The sequence below is a fragment of the Aplysia californica genome, unplaced genomic scaffold (genome assembly GCF_000002075.1).
Source record: "Aplysia californica isolate F4 #8 unplaced genomic scaffold, AplCal3.0 scaffold00167, whole genome shotgun sequence".
Classification (NCBI taxonomy): Eukaryota; Metazoa; Mollusca; class Gastropoda; order Aplysiida; family Aplysiidae; genus Aplysia; species Aplysia californica.
In genome coordinates, this window is record NW_004797437.1 from 574031 (window position 1) to 589855 (window position 15825).

General features: G+C 40.5%; 1 protein-coding gene across 1 annotated transcript in view; it reads right to left on the reverse strand.

The window, feature by feature from the left end:
* The window catches only part of LOC101852766, a 31330-nt gene extending 18800 nt beyond the window's left edge, over positions 1-12530 (reverse strand). Inside the window, exons 1-8 of the mRNA XM_005097903.3 lie at positions 12369-12530; positions 9290-9534; positions 8413-8708; positions 7319-7714; positions 6152-6326; positions 3054-3212; positions 2301-2357; positions 59-229 (exon numbers count right to left, since the gene is read on the reverse strand). Coding sequence (XP_005097960.1) covers positions 59-229; positions 2301-2357; positions 3054-3212; positions 6152-6326; positions 7319-7714; positions 8413-8708; positions 9290-9506 — 1471 coding nt within the window. The 5' untranslated portion in view covers positions 9507-9534; positions 12369-12530. The remainder of the gene's footprint in view (positions 1-58; positions 230-2300; positions 2358-3053; positions 3213-6151; positions 6327-7318; positions 7715-8412; positions 8709-9289; positions 9535-12368) is intronic.
* Between the last annotated feature and the right edge of the window lie 3295 nt (positions 12531-15825).

A 15825-nucleotide genomic window follows, 5' to 3' on the forward strand; every position in this document is an offset into this window, starting at 1 on the left:
TTCTTTCAACCTGAAAATGCGACTGGTTGTTTCTCCATTGAGGTCTTTCTATACATACGTGGAGGAGCAGCTGCTGGAGCTGCCGTCAAAATCATGGTGGGCGGTTCTGCCTCCCTCTGAGCTGTTTTCTTTTTCTTAAAGTCTGGCAGGTTGAGGGTGATGTCTGGGTCTTTATCTTGGTTATCTGTGAAAGGTTCCTCCTCATCTGAGTCTTCAAGCTCTTCGTACTCTGAGGAAATACATTCATCATATTCATAATGTTACCATGCTCCGATATAAATACAGTGGAGTCAGCTGAAACCAAAATCTGTGGGACTGTTAAGTTTTCCTCAGTTTAGCTGGGTTTTCGGTTCAGAGACATTGCTCAAATAGAAGTAAAAATTTGAGGGGTTTTGGAGTTTGTTTGGTTGGGGTTTTTTTTGGGGGGGGGGTTGTTTACTGCTGTTTTCGGATTAACCGAGTGCGGTTTAAGGGGATTCCACAGAATGTCAATTGATTTCACAAACACAAAACTGAGATCAAACCCGTCAGGAAATCTGAGTTAAGTTCATACTGCTTAAAAATAACACAGGTACTAAAACTATTTCTTATTGTAATGTGCAAAATGATTTTTTAGATCCACAGGGATGGAAACTGATCAGTCCAAAATTTACTGATCTTTTCGCTTGCTATACAGATTTGGAAAAATACACTTATTCGATTGTACACATAGTAGAATAAATCACCTTATGGAAAATAATAATTTCACTTTACTGCTAGTCGACCAAGCGTTTATGGAGGCCACTTACGGACGTCACTCACCACTTACGGAAAATGACTGAGCAAATCAAAATTACTGATTTCAGTAAATTTACGGAAAATTTCCATCCCTTAATACCTATTCCAGATGGCAGAAATATTAGCATTTTTTAAGAAAAAAAGAATATGAGCAACTATAAGTAGGTAGCGTAAACACGGCCTCGCGGGCACTCACGGCCTTCCGACCTCGTGGTATCAGGGAAAACGGGGTAATTCCGATCGGTTTCTTTGCTCTTTCGTTATAAAACACCAAATGCCGTACACTTTGTAAAAGTTCAGCTTTTCCTCGTTACAACGGTGTAAGTTGTTTACATGTCCGATAATTAGGAGCTGGAGAATCGCCAACGAAAGCGAAGCCCCTCGCGGTCGGAATGCGAGGTCGGCCGGTTCAAAAATTGACAAGTGTGCATTCAAATGCTTCACGGAACGAGGGATGATTTAATACCGTCTTTTCATAGGCGGAGAACTGTAGAACTTTAAACGCGCTTTTCCGTGGTATATATTTGGCCTTTGGCTTTTAAATAGAAAGCTTTTAAAAATACTGTCCACATGTTTAAAGATCACTTTTTACACAAAATATGTAAAATACCGGCTTTAAAATAGTACCAATTAAAAGATCAGTTCATTTCCTATTAGAATAAAGTAATCAGCTTGGAATTATTTTTCATCAATCCTTCCGAGAGACTCGGAAAGCATGTGACCGCGCACGCAGGGTACACTACAGTATAGAGCCGACTCGCTCGCCGCGGGGGCCGGTGTGGCGCCGGCCGGGTCAACGCTCGGTGTTTTTGTCGAAATAACGACAGATCATCGTGTTTGAGGCGATAGAATACTGATTTGTAATGATCTCACAGTCTTGAAAAACATTAGGCTCCATATATTTGTTATAGTGATTGTACTCTGTTAATGTGGAAATGTTTAGTGCACTTGGTACTCTTTTATTGTCTGTCAAACATGGGATTGCAGCCAGTGACTGACTTTAACAAATTTGATCAAATTTTAAACAACTACCATTTTCTTAAAAATTGACTGAGAGGTTAAAGAATGGTACCAAAATGCTCAGTGGATATATAGGCCTTTCAAATGGAACAGATAAATTTGGCATACAGCTACTTTGAAAATTTAGTTTCTGTTACCTACTGTAAGGGAAAAAATAATTGAAAAGACATGAGATAGGACAGCCTATCACAAAATTTTAGAAAATGTGAACTGGATTGCTGTAGGGAAAATCTGACCCAAGAGTTATCATCCCACAGAACAACTGGCACTAGCATGTACAGTGTATCTTCCTGATACAATCAGGGTATCTCCACCCTCAAGGCAATCACGTGCAATTTTTCAAGGTCACGTAATTCTCCATAAAAGTCAATTTCTTCATTTTATTATTTTTTTATGAGGACTAGCAGTGCATTTTGTCTGGCAACTTATCATGATAGACAAGTTTTCCTTCAATTTTACACTGCCCCACATCCTCAGTTAAATCTCATAGACACCACACCAACCTTCCAATAGCTTTGCTTTGCGTCTTTTCCTTCCACTTCGTCTCACCCCATCTGTCCCTGAAATGAAAATATTTTCCAATGCGTACAGAGGACATACATAAAATCTATCAACATAACATTCTTTTAGAACAATCCTATCCAACATCAAGCCAAAAATGTTGAAATCAAAGGTATATATACAACTTCTTTTTACATTAAGAAGTAAATAACCTTTCCAAGCTGAGCCCACAAAGAAATTATTGAAAACAAAAATGTTTTTTGCAAAATGCACATTACCCTGCCTGAACTGTGTACTGATATTTTGAACAAAAGAATTTCCTATTTTTCTTTGGAGGCACATAAGATTTTACAACAAAATTTGGAAGATTTTTATATCATAACATTTGGACAAACCAGCAAGTAAAATGTACACCATCACAAACAAAATTGTCTGAATGATTTTACGGTATTATGCGTACAGACACTCACCAGTATCTCAGCCAATTAAATGGTAATTGTAATGGTATAATGTCCCTCTCAAAATTATCACAAAGTTATCAGAGAATGGATAGGGCACCTAAAAAGCTACCAAGACAACCCAAATTTAAGAATTCCCCATCAAAGATTTGAAGCAGGACCATCCATATCACAGTCCTTCATAATACCAGCTGGAATTACAGCACGCTTTCATTCAAATATCACTTATACACTGAGCCCAACGGCAAAGAGTGAAAATAACTTGAACATGTTCAAAGGTGCTGATTAAGCCTTCACCTGTATTCGACAGCTCCAGGAGAGTTTCAGCAGCAGAGTTCTGCTCGGAGCCTGACTGCTGCAGTTTTTCCATCTGAGCCTGTTGCTGTTGCCGTTTCTTCTCCATCAGTTTTTGTTTTTCCTCCTCACTGAGTCGAGGACGACCACGCCTTTTAGTACCTAAGGAACAAAAACACAAAACAACTCTTCTAAAAGAGAATGTTCGTGGGACAGGACAGAGAATTTGTCTTTAAACACAGGTTTCATCTTAGACTATTACTTTTTTTTAAATCCACCTTTGCAGCAAAGAGATTTCAAATTTTGTTATTTACAGAATATACAGCTACCAAAAATGTTGACAAAAAACTAGATTAGACTGGTAAGATTTGAATTGCTAAAATAAAGACTGGCTCTGACAGTAAGAGACAATAAACCATCAGCTCCATGGGGGGTACATTGTCCCATGTGAAATACAATAGAGGTACCTGTACACTACAATGCAAAGTACAAGTGAGTTTATCCTATACCGGACAATGTGAGCTACAGTGTCACATTTAACACTTTCCACCCACCAAGCGAAATACTTTTGTCCTCCCATACCAGAAGGCAGATGGGATACGACAGTGCTACACCTTTACCTTTACAAAAATACCCCAATCATTATGAAATTTTCAGCACCTTGAGGAAACTGAATGTGATGATCACATGTTCATTTAAAAAAAGGAATTAGAATTGGAACTGAAAACATTAGATCTAGCACATTCATCACCCGAATTCTCATCATGGCATCTGTTTACAGCAGCACTCATGCCAGGATACCCGACTTTTTCCAAAAAATATTGACTCCAATAGTTCAAAACAAAACGATTTTCATTCTCAAAGGCCACACTAACCAATCAAAAAGGAAATCATAACTTAAACAAGTGCGCATGTCTAGAAGGAGATCATTCCTACAACCTTCATGCTGCTATATCACACTGTCACCAATCCACGTCCCATGAGTAAAAGGAGTTTTCGTACTTGAGCAGATTGTGGCTTTTGGAGAGCTTGAAGGACAGATTTGGCATCTGTGAGGATGACGGTGTTGGCTTTAGAGTTTTGGTGATTCAAGAGAATGGCGGCTGGTGTTTCAAGAGCTGACGTTTCAGCTTTATAGTCGGAAGATAGAGATCCTGTGGGGATGGAATGGCTCTCTGTTGACCCTTCTATCCACTCTATGTAGATACCTCCACCGCCAATTTTGACTGCATCAGTAGCTGATCCATCTGTGTAAACTCGATTCCACCGGTTGCTTGGGAAGCTTCTGTCCAGGTAGTCGAGTGTAAGTGACTTGAGTATCAGAGGGGGGACTTCAGATTTGGTGCCATGCTCTTCAAGTTTCTCTCGAATTTGAGGGGGGCGATTAGTCGGAAGGAGACGGACTTGACAAGGGGTTAGAGATTCTTCAAGAGAGATTTCGCGTCCGGAGCTAGAGTGTCTGGCCATATGGAGGTAGCTTGTTCTTTTTAAACGTTTGCTCAGGCTTTCATTGGGAGGGTGGGCATTCTTTTGACCTTTTCCTGATGAACGATCGCTTTCAGAACATGTCTGTCATACAGGGGTTCTAGCCCAGTTAGTGTCTCCATGACATGAATAGGCGTAGATCTCATTGCTCCCGTGATGATCTGTAGATTTTGATTCTGGATTCTTGTTACTTTGTGGAAGTTGCTGTCCGATGCTGTTCCCCACGCTGCGATACCATATTCCAGGGCTGTGTGGATATATCCAACATAGACACCATGTAAGATGGTGTGGTTTGCTCCCCAATCTGACCCTGCCAACTTTCTAAGCAGTGCTGTTCTTCTGTTACCTTTACTTCTGCACCTCTCTGTTTGGGCTTGCCACGTTAGTCTTGGATCAAACGTCACACCCAAATAGGTGGGATTTGTCTTGTGTTGTAGAGTGCTTCCATCAAGTTGCAAGTATACCTTTCGGGGTTTTGGTGAGAGGCTGAATGTTGTGTACGTGGTCTCGTTCTTATTGATCTTCTGTCCCTACTCCTCTGTCCACTTCATCATGGTGTTCAGTGTGTTTTGGAGTCATACCTGGGCTGTTCCCACTGATTCTGCCGAGCATAAAAAAGCGATGTCATCAGCGTACTCCGCTGCTGTCACTTTCTTGGTGATGGTGGTTGAGATGTCGTTGAGGAAAATCAGGAACAGGGTCGCTGATAAAACTCCCCCTTGTGGGACTCCATTACTGATTGTCTCCATTTTGCTTCTTTTTTCCTTGCAGTTTCACACAGGCTCTTCTTTGAGATAGGAATTGCCAGATTTATTTCAGCATGATGTGAGAGATGTTAAGATTTTGTAATTTCAGTATGAGCCCTTCTGTCCTGACTTCATCAAACGCCTTCTCCAGGTCGATCCAGACAGCTACAGTGTGTTCTTTCCTCTACCATCTGAGCTATATATGCAATCTGGTCTTCGGTTGATCGATGTTTCCTAAACCCAGATCTGATAGAATATGTTTTTTTTCTAGGAACCAGCCCAGTCTGTAGTTGAGGATCCTCTCTTGAAGCTTGCACAGACAGCTGGTGAGGCTGATTGGGCGGTAGCTTTCTGCACTGTTCTTGGGTTTTCGTCTTTGAGGAGGGGTATCTGTATAGCAGTTCTCCAAGCTTTTGGAATTTTCCCGTTCTTCCAGCTGCTGTTGAATATTTGGAGAGTTTTCTTCTTAGCAGTGTTTCCTATGTGTATAAGCATGTTCATTGCTTAATTTATTTGGGCCAGGGGCTTGTCTTTGTTTAAGATGGAGAAGGGCTCTATCCAGTTCTGTCATTAAAAGTGGTTTGGTCATAACATCATCCTTAGGTTCTTGTGGGGATACAAAAGCATGTATTTTTCTCTGTACTACTTCTACTCTGTCTGGAGATAACACTGTCCCATGTAAGGTACGGTAACACTGTCCCATGCCGGGTACAGTAACACTGTGCAATGTGAGATACACTTAGACTTATCTACCTATGGTACAAGATGTGAACTACACTGTCCCATGCCGGGTACAGTAACACTGTCACATGTGAGGCACACTGACCCACATAAGGTGTATCTGAGGTACACTATTCTTCCCCTGCTCACCTGGGGCAGGCTTGAGGGGATATGCACACACTTGCTGGGTGTCCTGGTTGAAGGCCAGCACACATTTCTTGCCTTTCACAGTGATGACCGTCTGCTCCGAGAGGGGGATGGGGTTGGTCAGATCAGGCTCCTTCTCCACAACCAGCTCCTTCTTCACACTACTCCTTTTCTCTTCCTGTTACAGAACGTGGTAAGAAGTGTAAATTAGAACAAGAAGACAGAGCCCAGTCAGAGATGAAGTGAGAAGAAGGGAAGCTACTGGTGAAGGATTGGCCGTTCTCTCAGGAAGCCAGGAAGATGCATAACAAAGAAAGTGTTGGATAGGGAGCCACAGGGTAAGAGATCTAGGGAAAGATGGCTTGAATCTAGAGAAGAGTCACAGAGAATGATGTACAGGAAAGTGGGAAGACATAGAATAATACCAAGAGGCTAGCCCGCGATAGGGAAAGGCAGGAAGCATTATTTTGTTCTTCACCTATACCCTGAAGCAGGGTGAAAAGGGCAGTGATGATGATGAAGAGAATGTGTGATGTGATCAACAAGACGACAGACCTTTGCAACAAGAAGGTCCTTATAACTGAGGTACTAAAGGATTGAGCAGCAAAAAAAATAAATTTTGCTGGAAAACTGTAGCCTAAAAGGACATATTGAGGCAAATGCACAGTCCATGTAACTATTAATGTGAATATTTACGTTTTTTTAAATCACTCTTTACCAGTAAAAACATTCTACAAAATCTAGAACCTAAATAAACACAGAAAGAACAACCTCTAAGAAGGACATGTAGTCAGAGAAGATACATACCAACTTCATTCGATTCTCTTTTAAAAAGGAACACACATTAGAACATTACAAAAAAATGCCAAAGACCTGAAAGTAATCTGACTAATCAAGTGCTGAGAGAGGACTAAGTTGTTTTATAGTTTGGTTTTTTACTTTTGGTTGGCTTTCATTTTAATGCCCAACCACACACAAAAAGGTCATTTCTAAGGTTGCACACTAGGTCCAGTGATTACAACAAAAAAAGAAGGGAGGGTAACAGGCAGAGATAAAATTCAAAAGTAAATAGCCCACATGTATAAACACAAATGCCAATTACAAGTAAGTCTTTTTTTTTTGTTCCTACCAATCCACAAAAGGGGGAGAGGCTTTTAACTAGTCACTCACTGGTTTCATTAAAGTCTGCTCCATATCAGAATTTACAACAACCGTTGCTCCATTACTATTGTCATCTTCATCTTCTCTCTCCTCAACCATCTCTCTGACTTTGTCTTCAGATACATCTTCCAAACTGTGAGCAGTTTCATGAATGACTGGATTAGATACTGTTAGCGTAACACTTTCATCCTCAGGGTTTTCAAGCACAGGCTTCATTTCTTCGTGTCCGTCAGGTTCCAGTTTCAAGTCAGAGTCACCCTGCCTCGAGTCCAGGTGTGCAAGAGCCTCTGCAGCACTGAAGCTTCCATCGCCACCAGTCAGGGAATGAGACAACTCTCCTTGAAGAGCCTGCAGCATTTCTATTGGCAAAGCCTGGCCTTCAACACTGCCATCCTCTCGTTCCACCTGCCACAGACAAAAATACATTCTCTAAAACATGTAACAATCAAAAATAAATCTCACTATAGATAATAATAATAATAAATAGCATTTGTATAGCACATTATCCCCGCTCAATAGCAAGCTCTACGTGCATGACACAATAATCTTACCCCAGCAGACCGTGTAACACTCAGAAACATTCTCAGCTCTCTGGGAAGTATACAGTGCAAGCAGCCAATTAAGTGCTCAAACACTGTAGGTAAAACTATTTTCGTAGAAAAGAAAGGAGGAATTTCAGAATCATACTTTGTACCATGAGCACATTCTGTATAAAATCTACAGCAATAGAAATTTAGGGTACAAACACAGGCTTCAAATATGCCCTTGGTTCCAATCATATCTACATCTCCATAAACTGATCACTTCTTTTATTCAACCAACATGACTAACAAGTGGGTACACTAAATATTGAAAAATATAACCAATAACCACTGACATGTCTTAAATGTCTATGTATAATTAATTAAATAATCTCCATTATCATCTTGCTTTTTTCACTTGCCCTTATGTTCTCTCCACAATACCTTACAAACAGCACTGATTATTCATTTATCGTAACAAAACGAACAGAGGACTCACAAAACAAACTTTCTTACAACTACAAGCAGTGATCAATTATGTTTTACAACAAAACATGTGGCCAAAGCAGCCGCCAGTCTCACCTGCATGACAGAATTATCAATAATCTGGAAACTTCCATCTGCCAGTTGCACAGCCTGAGTGATGCCCTGTTGGCGCAGCAGGAACTGCGTGGCTTCATCCAGATTGAGCGTGATAGTGTTTCCCACATGCGGCAACGCTCCCTCGCTGTCCTCCAAGCTCCCCACCTCTGGGTTGGTGGCCACCACCATGAACTCTCCACCTTCTCCTTCCATAAGGGTGAACCCTTGAGCTGACCCAGCATCTCCCTTGAGAACTGTAGCACTGTCCCCAGCTATGGAGGTTATGACATTCACACCTGAAGGCAACAAAAGAGTAAAACAATGTAGAAATTCCAATACATTGGATAAACGAGAATAAATTCCCATTTTTCAAAATTCAATTATGTGAACAAACTTGTAACAAATTTATTTTCCATAAAGTGGAGTAAATACCACCAAGAAGCTCTCCAACATCATCCCATTCTTGGGTCAGCCCCTCCACACAATTCTTTAAAAATAAACCTTTAAAACTCATAGCCGTACACATTAAATTTAGGAAGGTGACCCGTTTACCCCAGGAGACCAAGACATATATTTGTGTGAACCTACCATCAAATCACAAATTTCATTCTGCACACTACATGAGTATTGTTGACTTGTGATTTTCTGCAATTTACAGTCCACCAAACCCACACACAAGTCTACTGGAAACAGATCTTGGCCAATACCTCTAAATAAACACATCCTTGAAAGAAATCCTAAGGAAACATTCCAGAAAATCAAAGCTCTTTGATTTCCTTAAATTTCTTTAATCTATGAATCTCTTTTAAAATTTACCACCTTCAGGTGCACATCATTAGTTCTCATATCTCAGAGAGACTTTTCATACAGTGCCTACCTGTGGTAGTAGAGGATGTTATATCCTCCAGGGAAAAAACTGACGATGGAACACTTGTGACAAGGCTTTGCATTGCTTGCGCTCCATCAGGAATTGCATTGTCAGGCAGGTATTCTTTTTGGAAGATAAATCTCTCTGGGTTCAAGTCACTATTCTCCTCTACCTGACCATCAAACTCTAGACCCGGCTCAACTGCATCACTGTGTTCATCAGCCATCTTGGGTTTTCAGCATACTGATTGTGTCCTGTAAGGAGACAGGAAATTCGGACTCAGGAGCACATCTTTTGTTAAAAAGCCTTTTATATATTCATAATTCATTAATGGATTTGATAATTTAACTCGGAATCAAACCCACATCAGGAGTAAAGATGACAATGCCCAGTTAAGTTTTCACTGCAGTGGAACTTCACTGCAGTGGAACTCGGTTTCAACGAACTCGGATTCAACTAAAGGGATTGGATTCCCCGGATTTTTATTCGTAAAAATCAATAAAGATAACTCGGATTCAAGGAACATATATATATATATAAATGAGCAAGCTCGGATTTAAGAAAGTCACTTGCAGGTTGAACTACTTCATGCGACCAATCAGCGGCCTCCTTTCAAGCTAAGATATATGCGTTGTTTACACATACCAATGTTTTAGCGTGTGGCGGCCAGTCGAACGGGCTGCCAGCACACGTGGGAAGTGTGACAGGGTGTGCGTGTGTCGGGGGGTACTTTTATTAAGCAGTCAAGACGTGGAATGTCAGTAGAGATAAAAACGAGACACACCGGTTACTGATCAATATTACAAGACATAGGTTATGTAATAAATTGCGCGCTGGACAGTGGAATCAAATGTGACCCTGTGCTAGGCTCTACACAGCAACATAACTTGCTCGGCAAACAATATGTTATAGATTTATAGATTACACAGGTATGCATTTGAGCGAATGAATTGGCCCTTTTGCAGTGTGTGCTTGATAGAGAGTTCAGAGTATTTACAGGGAATTTTTCAGCATTTTTTCGGTATCAAAGAAACGACCCCAAATGCTTCTCATTTGAAAGCAAACTACTTTTGGTTGAGAAAGTATTACTTGCTCAACACCTGTAATTATCTACATCAAAACCTCATATTTGCTATAATGAACACTCAGATTCAACTAAATTGAAGGCCAGGCCCAATGACTTCTTGAATCAGAGTACCACAGTATTATACAAATCCCTATTCAACGTTCCACAACAAGAGACTACTGTGCTTGTGTTCCATTCTTCGACTGCACTTAAAATCAAAATTAAACGGTAAAACATCATTAACCAAAAATAATGGCGGTGACAGGGGAGATTACCGTGTCCTACAGGACTTCCTATATAATTCATTCCTTTCCCCCCCCCCCCCCCCCCCCCCCAGATCATAGGGCCGAAGGTTACACCCGGATGACTGATCAACAAAAAGCATTCATTTTAACCTCTTAAAGAGTTTTTTTTAAGTTGTTTTTTTAGCTTGTTTTGATGTTTTTCTTTATTTCAAATCCAAGTGACATAACATACACAATGCATCATAATTTATGAACATGCTAGGGATGAAGACTATGATGGTGAGGATGAGGCTGACCTCCTTGCAAAAAAATAATGTTTATTAAATTAACATCTGGTGTTCTTTTTCGCCTAGCTGACCACAGTGTAGAAGACTGGAGTAGGGAAAAGCAAAGGATTAGGAAGTTGGAAGCACGAGCACACATGGATGTAAGAGTGAGAGAGGAGAGGGAAGGATGCAAAAATGCAATTTATGTCCGCTGGCATACAAAATCAAATAACTTGCCTTCTTCTAACTGCTGCTGACAGTGTTGTATTCTTGAGTCGGAGTGCAGTGACACGACTATCATTTTTTGGCCATTTTTCTTTATTCATGCAATGCCCAAAAATATATGGACCCTTGATCATCCCTGAGAAGTAAACGTTATAAAGTTTACAACGAAAAGGAGGCATAGTTTAGAGAAGTACTCAATTTCTTGATGCCAGTTTAGTTCTTGCTTGAAGGTTCGGATCTCGCTCCGGCTGTCTACCGTAAGTGTCCCAATCGATTGACCAGTCAGTTGCTAGCTAGGGGTCTAGCATAGAGCGTAAGTTACGCATGATTGGCCACAGTAACGACAGCACTAGGGGCATTTAGATCAAAGGCAGTGGCGTTGTAACAATTGATAGCAGTGCCTGGGCAGGACGGTGAATTTTAAGGTGCTGATATGATAACAATGTTGCGGTGGTAAAGATTACGATTGACAAGGAAAAATTATTTTCAATATCGGCACTTCGCCCGCTGGTGCACCCTTTTCCAGTTGCGTGCAAACTTGGACACTTTTACTACTTTAAAGTTTAAAAATAAAATAAATAGCAAGCCTTCATAAAATCTGTCTCTATTTTTCTCAATTGTGATATTTTATTTTAAAAACTGTGAAAGTTTATTATACTAAAATTTAACTCTTCTTTTTTCTTTTCGGACTTTAGTAGTAGAAGTAAACTGTCACTGTAGTAGGCCTGTGGCAGTTATTTAATAACAGGACAGTTCTTTGAGCTTAGATCAGGTACAAATGTCATATTTGGTGAATTAAAAGATGCTTCTCGAGAAGCACAGAGGATGGAAATGGGCATGGGTACGTTAGTTCAGGCTCAGGGTTCAGGATGGGGACGGTAGGAGGGTGAGTGTGTGTGAGGAGGGGGGGGGAGCGACTTTCTGTCAACACGTTGATTTGATCCTATGAAGTAGGCAATGGGTACTGAAATTGACAAACAGGCGAAGACTTTTCCAAAAATTCCATTCTTGTAATACTTGATTCCAGAGTCTAATACAATATCCCAAAATTTAAAAATTATTGGCTAGTTTAAGTTGAGCTTACTTTCGCAAATGTTAACAAATTTCGAATTGCGAGTATACGTCGCAACAAGAGCAAAAGGGGGTTTTCATCCAAATCGATCATAACATTCCCCGATTGGTCATTTTCCCCTTCTCAAGGCACGGGCTTTATTTTGTCCGGATTTACAATCGGTGACTCGTGAACGGTGATGCTAAATCGCAGCAAATATTCAAGTAGTACTCACCAAAAAAGTGTCGTGTAAATTCGAAAAAACACTTTGAAAGCTTTTGAGTGTCAAAAATAAACCTGAAAAAGATGAATTTCAGTGCTGCACAAATAAATCAAGATGGCCACACTGCTTGTCCATGAGTGAACGTCGTCATGACCTATTTTCAACGTGACCCACATGGCTGACGTATTTTTAGCTATTTTAGTCCCATGTATTATAGTCCAATGTACTGTTCATGCGCAAGGTGTCTACGTCTACACACTGACACAGGGTTGGTTCAGTCTTGCTGGTCCTTTTTTTTTCACTCACCCTTTATACTCACGCCTTTAATGTCGAGTTGAAAAGATAACCAAGAGTTCAATGTAACAGAATTTTTGCTTTTTTGCTGGCTCTGGGGTATGTTGTTGTCTTTCTTTTTTACTACTGCCCCAACAGTCAGTAGGCCTACATTACGTTAAAATGACAATTTCATTTCTTATCTAGTACTTTATTCAGATCAAGTCCTAAAAGTCTTGGCCTAGATCTATACCGTACCGGAAAAAAGCTTTTAAAAAATTGTAGCCTACTTGTAATCAATAAAAATGTGAATGTTAAAGTCACAATACTGAGAAAAAATTAGACACTAAAACTGAGGGGGGAAAATGTGACAAAACAGAAGAAGAATCGATGAGTGTGCCCACCTAAAGACCTATAAAATGAGGAATTTAGCCTTTCATTAAGTGTCTCCATGTTACGTCTTTTACTTACTAAATATCCTTCAGATTGACACATACCTGTATGTAAGTGTGCTCTCGGGTCCGTTTCAATATGAGCATTGCTATTGCTAATATTGCTATGTATACAGACCGTTGAGCGTGCCAATGCAATGTAAAAAAAAAAGCACACCAAAAAAAATCACTAGGGAAGACAAGGAAGTGACCGTTTGTACAGGTGATTGTCTTTTATGGGTGCCCATTAAAGCAGGTTTAACTGTGTATGCCTTTTTTTTTTTCTTGGTAAGTGTTTTACGGCCCTCGCAACTGGATATGGATCTAGATCTGCTGTCCCCGTCGTTTTATGCAACAAAAATTCTGAAATTATGCAAACTGAGCCCAAAAAAGTGAAATATTGCTATTCTGTGAATTTTAACAAAGAATGTTAAAGGAAAATAATCAGAAATGTAAAAAATGATCAAATTTTGCTAAATTATGCGGGATGCATAAAACCACGGGGACAGCAATAATGGGGCAAGCAGGCCTTCTCAGTATCCTCCTACATATTGGAGCGCGCGTCTGTGTAGGCCTACACATGATATAAGCCTATAATAAGCCTAGTGGTTTGTGTAGTCATTTTTTTCTTGTAAAATGATTCTGAGAAGGATACATTGTCACTCCAGTAGCCTAGGCTACTGCTTTGTCTTTTAATTTGAAGTTTCTCGAATCCAAGATACTTTTCTGGGGGTGTTTAAATGGTTGACAGAATCATGAGTCTCCTCATTATACACAACTTTGACGACGTGTCAAGGTAGGAGAGTCACCCATGGCAGTTTGTTATTGTTATGATCTATGTGCTCGTTCCATCCTTGTTTTGGCAGGTCTTGGACTCTCTGACTCTTGTTTTCAGTGGTCTTATTATCCGCCATCACTGCGCCTGTATGAAAGACGGAATATCTCAACAGTCAGCTCCACTATTTTATTTGTGGAAGTTAACATTAATTTAGTCTAGGCTATCTCGTAATCCTTTTACAAAAGTAAAATTTCAACTTTCTTTAAACCGAGAAAAGCCTTTTGTCAGCTAAAGAAGCGTCCTGTAAAAAAATAATACAAGAAGAACCTTGGCAACCCCAACGACAAAAGAGACACTTTCAATTTCAAGCAAAAATTAACACCATTTCCAAGAGGCGCTCTTCCACTCCCACCACTACTTCCCCCGGACACAAAATACTAAGGGTCGTTTCAAAGGGCAAGCGTTTGACTTGTTGATAAAATAATTAAGAAAAAAGGTGGCGGAAAGGGGGGGGTGAAGTAGATAACGTACATCGAAATAAAATCGTAAATGATCATGTATAAATAATATTTTATATGCATTTAACCTGGCATGCATGCCCTTTCCCGTAAAACGAAAACAGCTGCAAAAACACGAACAGCAAAAACAAAACGACCGCCGGTTCTGGAAGATGGAGGACCTTCGTCGCCAAAGAGAGGAGAAAAAATGGAGCGTACATCACGGAAACAGCTAGAAAATGAGGCACAGGACAGGCTTCGTTGGAGAAATGTTGTTGATGGCCTATGCTCCACTGGGAGTTAAAAGGGCGAGAAAGAGAGAGATAGAGAGAGAGAGAGAGAGAGAGAGAGAGAGAGAGAGAGAGAGAGAGAGAGAGAGAGAGTACATCATTTCAGAAGAACAAAATGACAACACATCGGAAAGTAAGATGAAATTGACCACAGAATCAACATGTTCATTGTGATCCTAATAACATTTTGACATGAAGCTTACAAGATCTAGTATGAAGTCACCATCAAAACTGATGCATGTTACTTTATGTAACGATGCATGGAAGAATAGACTCCCTACCCCCCACCTCGATGAAGAAATCCTCGTCAAGAGTTTGGAACCTTGTTTTCACTTCGTGGATTAATTCTTCGTTTTCGTCAAAATTGTTACGGCTTTAGTGGGGTTAAAAGATACATGGTAGTCTGAAGGCGCCAGATCAGGACTGGGAGGGGGAGGGGATGGTGGCGAAACCTCCAAACCATACTTTTGAATCCACTCTTTGGTCACGTATGTGGTAATGCATTATTATTATACGGAGTGGCGTACGTCATGCTGCAGGGGGGGGGGGGCACTTTTGCTCAATTATTGTCCCAGTCTCTTCCGTCGCACCTCCCCTACAAGTATCACTTTTTTTAGTGTTTCACGGCAGCAGGCAGCATTAACAGTTTTACCCTGTGGTAGAGAATAAAGCCAATGTATAAGCAGAGAGGGTTTACAGTAATACCTCTCTGGTATAAGCAGAACACATTTGTATTACATGTATTCCGGAACACCGTTTGCCATCAATTTTCGCGTCGAAGTCGAACGCTGCACTTTGAACTTTTTGGGCGGCGGTGATGATGGATGTTTTCGCATTACTGAGTTCCTCCTTGTTTCTGGTGTAATGTGGCGAACTCATGTCTCATCACCCGGGATTATACATTCAAGAAAGTTTTAATTACCTGTGTTCTTCCGCCGAAGTCACTTAATCTGGCCGAACAGCGTGTCAGGGTGTTACCACAAACCACACATCGCTCCACTTTGTGCTCTTCTGTGAGGGCCCATAAAAGCTGATGCTTTGAGATCTCAGCTGGGTAATTATATTTGAACTGCCATAGGAAAGATAGCGCTAGTGTCAAGGCAATATCATGCACTTTGATATAATATATCTATCCTTTAACTTTAACTTGCTTAATTAAAGATAAGCTCATCAATCTGCCTCATGTTGGTTTTAACGCTG